Genomic DNA, 11,854 nt, shown 5'->3' with positions numbered 1-11,854 from the left:
ACAATTCTCGCAGCAGCATTTTGTATCAACTGTTGCCTGGATACAATCTGGTACGGACAACCCGACAATAAAGCATTACAGTAATCCAGCCTGCTGGAAACAAAAGCATGAACCAGTTTCTCAGAATCCCGTCTGCAAAGGAATCGCCGCATTTTAGCTATGCTTCTTAATTGAAGGAAGCACGACTTAGTCAAAGCATTTACATGCGATACAAATGACAGCATTCCATCCAGCAGGACACCCAAATCCTTGACACAATCGGTACGCTTGAAGGTAATACCATTTGTTGTAAAGATTGACGTGATTGTGTCGAGAGTTTTAGCATCGCCACCCACCACAAGTACCTCTGTTTTACTGGCATTTAGAGATAAAAAATTATTACTCATCCATAATTTTCTACTGGTAAAACAATTAATTAACGACACCACATGTGATGGATCATCAGGCTTGAACCATACATAAAGCTGTGTGTCATCGGCATATGAATGGAAATTAACATTGTGCTTGCGAATAATATCACCCAGTGGTAGCATATAAAGTGAGAAAAGTAATGGACCCAACACGGAGCCCTGCGGCACACCATACTGAACCATAGTAGAGATGGACGGGGTGCTATCGTCGGATTTCAATACAAATTGTTCACGGTTTGCTAAATACGATTCAAACCACTTCAGAATAGTACCTCTTAGTCTAACCAGGTTTCCAAGTCTACTCAGTAAGATACTATGGTCAACAGTATCAAACACAGCACTCAAGTCAAGTAACATAAGAATAGAGATCTGACCAGCATCAGAAGAAATGAGAATATCATTAACAACACGTCTAAGTGCCGTTTCAGTGCTGTGACCAGTGCGGAAACTAGACTGAAATTTTTCAAATATATTATGGTGATTAAGATATTTTACAATTTTGGACGCTGCGATTTTTTCTAGAATTTTGGATAAAAATGGTAAATTGGAGATCGGTCTATAATTACATGGGTTATTACAGCCCAGATCCAATTTCTTTAGCAGGGGTCTAATAACGGCGATTTTAAGGGCTTTTGGAACACAGCCATTTAGTAACGACGTATTAATAATATTAACAATAGGTTCAGCAAGCACGGAAACTGCAGCTTTCAGTAATTTAGTGGGGATTGGGTCTAAAGGATAGCTTGTACTTTTCATAGAACGAAGAAGTATTTAGCCAGAACCAACTGAGTGACCAATTCCAATAACCGCCTCTTCTGAGCAGGGTCATTGTGAGCCAGAACCTGTCCTGGAGACAATGGGTGCAAGGCTAAAGGGGTGTGGGGGCACACTCTGGACAGGACACCAGTCCATTGCAGGGCCACAACAATTTACCCGGTCACACAGCTGGGCAAAGGTACTGGAGTAATTGCAGGGCAAACACCTTGTTCAAGGGCAGTACAGTCAGAGGCAGGGATCAAGTCGGTAACCTTGGGAGCCAAAGGCAAAGAACAAACAATTCCGGTAATTTTGGAGCGATATGGGACATTTAGCCATGAAGTCTTTTTTAACTTTCTTTGATAACAATTTTGACTTAAATGGTAACTCTAGAATTTTTTAGAGCTCAGAAAATCAATTCAAATTCTTCTTCATACAACTAATACTTAACCAACTGTCTTTCTAATGAACTATATAACTAATTGTATTTATGTACAGATTACAATAGATACCATAAGCTGAGTGAAATACCTGCATTAGTTTAAAAATACTTTGATTCTTTTAAATAAACTTTGATTAAACCCTTGAGTTTGAATTCTAATAAAGGCAATAAGATCGCACAGAAAGTAATATCTAGTTTACAATACAGAAATACATATTAAACAGGAAAGTACTTCTGTCTGTCTGGCTTAAATGTTTTGGATCTTTTTTTCACAAACTGACTGAACATACTGCAGAATGTTGTATGTGGGTCTGACTTTGTCATTATCCTGTTGCCTAACAGTGCGGACAGATGTCAGTCAGTGCTAAACCTTTACATGTGTAAATATCAGAAGAGTCAGAGTTTTCAGTTTGGCTTTTTGAGAAATGTTTATTGAACAGTCACTTATTTCTGGAAAAAAAAATATTTGATTTTTGTCAAACTGTTTAACTATTAACTACATATTAAACACAGCCCGTATAAAAAGCTTAGCTGTTAAGGAAATATGACACTGCAAAGAAGACGTACATCTGAGTCGGTAAGCTTATCATGTGTTTTTATTTTTCTTAACAGAGTTTTAACTAATTCTATTCGAACTATTGCACAGCTGAATTCTTTATACCCCTCAAATCAATTTTAAAAAGCAGTAACCTTTAGTTCTTCAAAATATGTTGTTCTTTTGTTTTGACGCAGTTGTCAAGATGCAGCTACTTCTCTGTCTGTGCCTTGTATTGTTGGTGTTCTGCACTTGCGTGCAGAGTGACCACCATGGAGGAGGTGGCCACAGTGAGAAGGATCACAGTGATAAAAAGCATGGCATTGAGCATCACCATGGAAACCACAGACAAAGACATCATCCCTGGGGGCGACGTGAAAATGGGAGCCTCAGTATATACAACGAGAATGTTGAATTTGCCTTTGATCTATACAGACAAATTATTTCCCAGCCTGATTCCCAATCGAAAAACATCTTCTTCTCCCCACTGAGCGTGTCACTCGCCCTGGCTGCTCTTTCTCTGGGAACAAGGGGTAAAACACACCAGCAACTCTTCAGTGGCCTCGGCTTCAATGAAACAGAAATCACTGTGGAGGAGGTGAACGAGGCCTTCCACCAGATCCTCTTAGACCTCAATCAGAAGACAGATGTTGATCTTTCAGTGGGCAGTGCTCTGTTTATTCACGATACCTTCAAACCTCAGCCAGAATTTCTGGAGAACATGAAGCGTTACTACCACTCAGAAGGCTTCACTACAGATTTCACCAAGACCAATGAGGCCATAGACCTTATTAATAAATATGTGAATGATAAAACTCATGGCAAAATATCAAAATTAGTTGAAGAGCTGGACCAAGATACAGTTATGTATCTAATGAGCTACATGTATTTCAAGGGTAAGTAATGTGGTTTAAAGTGTGGTGCTGGCATTAAAACCACTGTAATTCAAATGTATTTTTCAAATCTTCCAACGTATGAAATGCTTAATAAAATGCCCAATAAAAATTGCTCTGATAAAACTGAGCATACTGATGAAAATCTTTTCTTTTTTATCTTTTTTTTTTTCAGGTAAATGGGAGATTGCATTTGACCGTGAAAATACAGAACTAGGTGTCTTTCATGTGAACAAAACGCATGAAGTTACTGTTCAAATGATGAAAAACTCAGACTTATTTCTCGTTTATCATGACAAAGAAGTATCCACACATGTTCTCCAGCTATATTACAACGAATCTGTCTCAATGATGCTGATTCTACCTGAGCATGGCTTGGAGGCCTTAGAGAAGGTATTTTCTAGGAATCTCGTTGGGAAATGGCGTAGATCAGTGCGGAAGATGTAAGTAAAGTAAGAACACTTTCACCTTACTATATATTTAAACTCTCACATGTCAGTATTAAAATGTGTAAATATTAATTTTACTTACATTTTACAGGGAGTGTGATATTTATGTCCCAAAATTTTCCATTGAAGCATCATATGATCTGAAAGACATTCTGACTGGAATGGGAATCACTGACATTTTTAGTGCAGGAGCTGACTTCACAGGAATCTCAGACAGTCCGTTAGTTGTGTCAAAGGTAAGTGTGAACTTAAACATCTTTAAGTTTTATTCTGGATGAGTTTGTTCGATATTAATTCATATTTTGTTACCGAAATGCAAAAGTTGACTTTGCAGTTTACATTAGCCTTCAATCAGTACACTCAAAGGAAATCTGCTCATAATTCTCATTATTTCTTTCCTAATGTTTTTCCTGCTGTATATATATTATATCTGAGTTAAATGCAACTGATTCCAGGTTGTTCAGAAGGCCACTCTTGATGTTGACGAGTCAGGATCCACAGCAACAGCAGCAACAGGTGTAGAAGTTACACTTAGGTCGGCAATGGATTCACCTTCACTGCGGTTTAACCATCCTTTCATGATAATCATGAGCAATCATAAAACCAGGAGTATACTGTTCATGGGAAAAGTTGTAAATCCCACAGAAAAATAATGTTAAATAAATAAACCTGAACAATCTGTATGCATCATTTTTATGAGCTGTTCTTGTTTTCATTGCAAGTGGTGTCTCTAACATTGTATGTCACCTTGAGTGAATAAGGTGTGCACTGATACTATTACATTGCTGGAAATCACTTTGGAGAAAAGTGTCCCCTAAATGAATAAATGTAAATATAAATGAAAATATTTTGCATTACCAACAACCTGATGAATTTAGCAGCAACATCTTAATATTTTTTTTTACTTTAAAATTAAACTTCCAGATAAACTAGTACTTGCCAACAGTGTGGGCAGCATCCTCCACCACTTCTAGTCCCAGGTTTGAATCTGACCTCCTACTGTAGTGCCTTTCAGCAATGTACAGATACTCAGTTTTATAAATGGGTAAATCGTTGTAAGCAGCTTCACAATGTAAGTCTCTTTGGTGAAATAAATAAATGTAACCATATCATGTACCAATCATTTTCATTTTATTAAAGATAAACATCAATCAAATTAATTTTGTCAAGGCCCACAATATCCCTATGCTTGAGTGCAAAGCCTGCCTCAAGGGCAGTGGCCTTGATGGACAGCCATTGGGAAAGGGGTTTGTGGACGCCCAAACTATACCTGTATCCGCTTGTGTGGGGGTCTGTCACCAGGAGTCATTAGTTTTACCTGATCTCCACACCTGATATTTCCATGATTCTCAGTTTCCCCTGGCTCTCACGTCATGACACAGTTTTAAGATGGAGCTCCAGAGAACTGATCTCCTGGGGACTTCAATGTGAGGGCACCTGTCTGCGGCTTCCTTGTCGCGCCACCTCAATAGAGGGTTCAGAGTCGGCCCTGCAGGGCACAATCCCCTCGCAATATCTGGACCTCGCCGAAGTATTCAGCAAGGTTCAAGCCGCCGAATTACCACCCCATTGACCATGGGACTGTGCGATTGACCTCCTCCCAAGTACTACTCTGCCCTGCAGTCACATATATCCACTTTCCCATCCCGAACATCAAGCCCTCCAACACTAGCTGTGGGGATAATCGGTTCGTCTACCTCCCCTGAGGCAGCTGGGGTCTTTTGTATTGAAAAGAAAGATGGGGGCCTCGCCCATGTATCGATTATCAGGGCCTAAACCGTATTACGATTAAATACCAACATCCATTACCCTTGATCACCGCTGCGTTAGAACTAGTCCAACATGCACAATGGTTCATGAAGTTAGACCTTCAGAGCGCTTACAACCTCATCTGCATTCGGAAGGGCGACGAATGAAAGACGGCTTTTAGCACCACTCTGGGGCATATGAATACAGGGTCATGCCTTTTGGCCTTGCTAATGCCCCCAGCGTTTTCCAGGCCTTTGTCAATCATGTACTCAGCGACCTGATCAATAATGGGGTATTGGTGTACTTGGACGATATCCTGATCTACTCCTCTGTTTTTGACCAGCACATTCACCTGGTGAGGCAGGTGCTGCAGCATTTGCTTCACCATTGGCTGTATATGAAGCGAGAAAAATGTGAATTCCACCAGAAACAGGTGTCTTTTTTAGGTTTCGTGCTCACCCGCAACAGGATCGCCATGGACCCCGGTAAGGTGAGAACCATTCAGAACTGGCCTCAACCCACAACTGCAAAAGCGCTACAGTGGTTCCTTGGGTTCACAAATTTTTACTGTAGGTTTATCAGGAACTTCAGCCCCCTGGCGGCCCCTTTGACTGCTCCGACCTCCAACAAGGCACCCCATCTCCCGTGGCCCGAAGAAGCTCAACAAGCTTTTGACATGCTCAAGCAAAGGTTCACCTCCACCCCAATTCTCCGCCAGCCAGACCCTGAGCTGCCCTGTGTGGTGGAGGTGGATGCCTCTGAAACAAGGGTTGGGGCGGTCCTGTCCCAGCGCCAAGGCAACCCTGCCAAACTGTACCCATGTGCTTAGTTTTCTAGGAAAATCTCCACTGCAGAGAGGAACTACAATATAGGCAAGCGTGAACTGTTAGCAGTGAAGCTGGCCCTAGAAGAATGGAGACACTGGTTAGAAGATTCCCAACTGACCGTGGTTCTGACTGACCACAAAAACTTGGAGTACCTGCAAACGGCAAAAGGCCTCAACTCCTGGCAAGCCAGGTAGGCACTTTTTATCTTCTGCTTTAATTTTATAGTGTCGTATCGGCCTAGATCCAAGAACACCAAAGCAGACGCCCTGTCGCGCCTTTATGAGGAAAAGCCCAAGCAGACTGACCCAGACTTCATCCTGCCTCGCTCCTGCTTCGTTGGTCCCATTCAATGGAACTTCTCCCAAGACCTCGCCCAAGTTCAGTCTTCAGAACCGGAGCCATCCGGTAAACCCGAGGAAAGACAGTATGTTCCCCTGGGCCTTTGGGATACCCTACTCCAGTGGACTCACGATCACCCTGCTTCAGGCCACCCAGGGTTTGGAAAAACTCGGGCCACTCTGCAGACGAAATTCTGGTGGTCTTTGCTGAAAGAGGATGTTCAGGATTATGTCACGGCATGCCAAACCTGCGTCCAGTCCAAGTCCGAAAACTAAAGACCAGCTGGACTCCTGGAACCCTCGCCTGTGCCCAACTGCCCATGGTCCCACATAGCCTTGGACTTCTTGGTGAACTTGCCTGCCGCCAAAGGTAAGACCACAATAATGACAGTGATAGACTGCTTCTCTAAGGGCTGCAGGTTGGTGCCCCTTCCAAAGCTCCCCACGGCGTTAGATACAGCTGAATTACTATTCTATCATGTCCTTCGTTTTTATGGCTTGCCCGAAGATATTGCTTCAGTCTGGGGACCCCAGTTCACATCCAGAGTCTGGAAAGCGTTCTGGAAAAAATTGGGGGTCTCTGTGAGCCTGACATCTGGATATCACCCCCAAGCTAACGGAAAAGTAGAAAGGCTCCAGCAAAACATCGGGCGCTTTCTAAGAAGCCACTGTTTTGAGAAACCCCATCAGTGGATCAGGTATCTCCCCTGGACAGAGTATGTACACAACACCCTCACCCATACCTCCACCGGATGTTCACCCTTTCAGTGTATTCTAGGGTACCAGCCCCCGCTGTTCCCATGCAACTTGGATCCAGTGACGTTCCTGCAGTGGATGCTTGGTACCGCACGGAGGTATGGTTGGCGGTACGAGACCATCTCTTAGGAAAACAAGCTCAGGTGAAACGACAAGAGGACCGGTGCAGATGGCCCCTCTCCTTTGTGCCAGGACAGCGAGTTTGGTTATCCACCCAGGGTCTCCAAGGGCCCTTCATGTCAAAAAAGTTAAGGCCCAGATATATCGATCTGTTTAAGGTCCTCCATCGGGTCACCCCTCTTACTTATTGCCTGTAATTGCCACAGCATCTGAGGGTCCACCCAGCCTTCCATGTTTCCTTTCTTAAGCCTTTTGCGGTCTCTTTGCACCAGCCGGTGCCGACGACACCAGCTCCCATTCCCCTACAGGACGGGGGCACACCAGCGTACGCAGTGCGGGCACTCCTAGATTCCTGACGCCGCAAGGGGACTCTGCAGTACCTGGTGGACTGGGAGGGCTATGAACAGGAGGAACATGGCTGGGTGGCAGACCGGGATATTCTAAACCCTGAGTTAATATGTGGTTTTCACAGAGACCAGTCAGATTGGCCTGCTCCCAGACCCCGGGGCCGTCCTCCGGTCCACCACCGAGCGTCTAGAGCCGCTCCTGGAGGAGGGGGTACCACCATGCCCACGCCGCCAGAACACCGAAGCACACCCGATGCCACTCTTGGATGAAACATAAAAGGCTGAGGAAGGCAAGGAGCTAGTGTGGAACTTTTGTTCAGCCTACCGACTAGCGACTCCTGACACTTGGCCCTGTTTCCTGTATCCTCTCCTAGTCCCTTTGTGCTCATTTTGGATAACCAACCTCTTGCCTGTTTACCAACCTCGTCTTTTTGGATTCCCCTTTTGCTGACGTTCGCCCCTTGGAAAACTTTGCTTGCCCTCTGACTACGACTTTGGATTTTCAAAATAAAAGCCCTGTGTACTCCACACTTGAGTCCAACTACTTCCTTCCGGAACCCTGAGATGGCATTATAGACATGAAAGAGTACATTGTTTTGAGTGATTCATGTCAAGCACACAGAAAGAGAAAATGAAGGACTTGTATATGGTTTTGAGACTGCAATTAAGCCATCAAAATGAAAAAAATATATTGGCCATGAAGCAAAATTAACTTTAAATCCCCCTCACAATATTCCATGCAGTCCATTTCCAACTCAGAAGCTCGAGGTTTTTGGAATGATTTTCAAATGAGTGAAGCTTTCTAATTGCGAGTTGGGAACATCATCCAAGAGGAGGCAGCAAGAAACCATGAGGAGCAAAAGGAGGTTATTTAAGAAGAAGGACACTGCATTTCATAGTTTATATCTGTGTGATTTTAATAAGAATGTGTCTGCTTTTGATGCACTGTATATTACAATTCTGTTGTGCTGAGTAGCGCTGCTGTCTCACGGCAGCTGGGAGACGATGTGGGTTCTATCCCCACTCAGGCTGTGTGGACTTTGCATTTTCTCCCCCTGTCTGCATGGGTTTCCTCCGGGTGCTCTGGTTTCTTCCCACAGACCAAAGACATGCTGTTCAGGTTCACCCATAGTGTGTGAGTGACAGAGTGAGTGTGTTCCACTGATGTATGAATGAGTGACCCATTGTATGTAGTGCATAGTACTAGCATTGTAAGTAGTATTGTAGTGCACTGCGCTCTTGGTTCAGATGGGGAGAAGAAGATCACACAGACAACATTCATTAGAAATATTTATCAGAACATAGGTCCCAGTGAGCGATATCGGCACAAACACAAGGAAACAATGCTCTCAGTTCAAGGACCCGATTTCCTCAAGGACCTGCACCTCAAGGCAGCCTTTCAAGCCTGCTTAGCACCCCTCAGGCTTTCCTTCCTAGGACTAATGCACTTACCCCCTTATATTCCCTGTGAGTCCCCATAGCGGTTGAACACCATTCCATGTTACCCACAATTCAGCTATTTACAATAAACCAATTTTCCTGCTCAAACTCCCAGTAACGCCTGTCATTACAGTATACAAACTACATTCAAAAACAGATGAAAAGTTTAAGTAGAGACACAATCACTAAAGCATTATTTGTTTGATTGATGGGGGGTGCGGTGGCGCAGTGGGTTGGACCACAGTCCTGCTCTCCGGTGGGTCTGGGGTTTGAGTCCCGCTTGGGGTGCCTTGCAACGGACTGGCGTCCCGTCCTGGGTGTGTCCCCTCCGGCCTTACGCCCTGTGTTGCCGGGTTGGCTCCGGTTCCCCGCGACCCCGTATGAGACAAGTGGTTCTGAAAGTGTGTGTGTGTGTGTGTGTTTGATTGATTGATTTTGCTGCTACACAATCAAGAGAGGGACTTCAGTCCAAGAACCAAGAACTGACCAGCCTTGATTTTTGACTCCTCATACATGGAATCAGTAAGTGCCCAGAGGTGGAAGAGTACACTAGTCTTGCTCGACTGTAGGGAGGGATGAAGTTGCTGGAGTATCTAGTGACGGAAGTCAAACCGACCAAAAAACCAAAGTTCATATTGAGTGTGTGGACCATACTAAAACTAGGGCTTACTAGGGGGTTCCAGCTCCCTATAAAGAACTATCTTCTTACTGTGTCTGTCAGTCACTGGAAACACGATGACTACTAGTAGACTGGTCTGGCTGTCCAGGCAAACTGATACCCAATGAAACATCATCTCTTGGTTTAATATTTAAAGGCTGTTGAGAGTCTGACATCTATGAGAAAGAACCATCTCTTCAGTTTGTGTTGTTTCGAACTTTAGGGCTGCAGATATTTGCTTTCTGTAAGGTTAAAAATAAAAATTAACATATGATTTCCTCTGTTGGTTTTTGATTTGTTTATTTTATTTGAAATTTCGTGAACAGATTGGACAGATTATGGTAAGGATGTTTTTTAAAACATTTTAATGTTGCATTTTGCGCACTCACTATAGTAAGCATGTGCTTATGTATATTTTCTGTGCGCAAATGTGCTCGTGGAAGTCAGCACTTCCTGAAAAATATGGCATTTCTTTTGCAGTATAACGAATAAAACCTTGTACATTTGTTTGATTTTGAAAATAAAAGGTGTTATGTATGCTGTGTTCAGAAACAAATATCATAATGTCATCTGTGGTGATCCTGTAAATGTTTTTCAGATGCTTTTGCTTTTTGTCTTTCCATAAATATGACCCTTTACAACATACTGTACCTGTAAAGCGCTGCCTTTTAGAGGATTTAGAGTACAATATATTTACAAATACCAGTAGTTTTCTACCCAAAATGAACAAACTTTAGCTACGTAGACTTATATTATTTTCGTGCAGTATTTTAAGTTGGTCTTCATGCATTATGTTCCAATCCAAGGTGGAAGTCCACATCGTGTATTCTCCAAGATGTACATGAACTCCTCTGGGAAAGAGAGTGTCTCTTTGTCACTGACATTTCTGGGCAAGAAAATACACAATTCTTCTATTGCTCCAAAGCTGAAACAACGTACGTCTGTCTCACCAGGTCACAGTTCTCTCTGCTGCCACTGATCTAAGCCTTAAATTATTCTCAACTGTGGAATTACAATACAGGGTGAAGTTGTCTTACGTTATCAGCTACACTTTCAGACAGGCAGACAAGACAGTATAATTTACAGTGCTAATGCTTTCTTACAATATGTTTCAAAATGTGTATCTTGCTTTAGCTTTAATAATTTTTCTTTTACTTTATTATATTTCTCAGGTGCCTGGGAAACCACAGATCTGTCCTTGGATTCTGAGGTTTCCATCAAGAGTTCTAGGTCTGGCCACATCCAGCCTTTGACTTCAGGTCTTGAACAATTGCCTGGTAGTGTTTCTGAGCCCAGAGGGGAGGGCCAGGGGCACATCCTGTGTGCTGTCCACAGCACCCGCCTGGAGAGGAACACTGACACAGGTAATGTGACAAGTACTCTTTATCACTGCTCATATTCATGAAAACCAACAATCAACAGTCACAGCTGTGTTATATTTGGAAACCAACCCAGAGATACCCAGTGTGGTGTACATTAGCCTGGAGATGACAGACAGCGCTGACTTAAAGTATATCAGCCCCTTGTGTCCCTTAGTTTTACCACAAAATGGTTATTTAATAAGAAGCAGTGTTTCTCATGTGACATAATAAGTGGATAATGATCTATTTCATATGTTCCTTTAGAGGAAATCTTGTGTAGTAGAACACACAAGTAGTGCAGGTGGAAAAATAAGGGAACCACAAGTTTCATTGATTAAACCAAGTAGGTAAATAGTCAGCAGTGTGAATCATCACCATTTATTCAATTTATAAGTTTATTTTAAGATTCAACAGTTAGATTTTATACATTTATTTTAATATTTTATAGAAGAATAAAGACCATCCCTACAGGGTTCACATACTTTCAAGCAGCGCTGTACATGAAACTCATAACTTGTGCCTTTTAGCTGAATCAGTTGGTCTGGGTTACTTTGCAAATCACACAACTTTCTCACAGTATTACTGAAAGACCCGAAATACTTATTCATCAAACACGTAATCAGTAATGAAAACTAAATAAATGTAAAGCAAGGTGAAGCAAGGTACATGAAAAAAAAAAGTCTGTCTGAAGTATATTATAGTATATAAGTAAAAAACTATATCAATAAAAAAGAAACAAAATCACATCTGAAAAGAGATAATTTGTCTGAAAT

At 42.6% G+C, this 11,854-nt stretch overlaps 1 protein-coding gene across 1 annotated transcript; it reads left to right on the top strand.

Annotated features, from left to right (window-relative positions):
• The first annotated feature begins 2,153 nt into the window (after positions 1 to 2,153).
• LOC108938948 (alpha-1-antitrypsin-like) lies at positions 2,154 to 4,389 on the top strand. The gene is made up of 5 exons (XM_018759973.2): positions 2,154 to 2,185; positions 2,341 to 3,039; positions 3,212 to 3,479; positions 3,577 to 3,721; positions 3,941 to 4,389. Exons 2-5 carry the CDS (start codon positions 2,349 to 2,351, stop codon positions 4,136 to 4,138), a joined length of 1,302 nt encoding a protein of 433 aa, XP_018615489.1. The 5' UTR covers positions 2,154 to 2,185; positions 2,341 to 2,348; the 3' UTR covers positions 4,139 to 4,389.
• The last annotated feature ends 7,465 nt before the right edge of the window (positions 4,390 to 11,854 follow it).

Source organism: Scleropages formosus, chromosome 17 (genome assembly GCF_900964775.1).
Source record: "Scleropages formosus chromosome 17, fSclFor1.1, whole genome shotgun sequence".
NCBI lineage: Eukaryota > Metazoa > Chordata > Actinopteri > Osteoglossiformes > Osteoglossidae > Scleropages > Scleropages formosus.
This window is presented reverse-complemented; position numbering and strand designations above follow the sequence as displayed.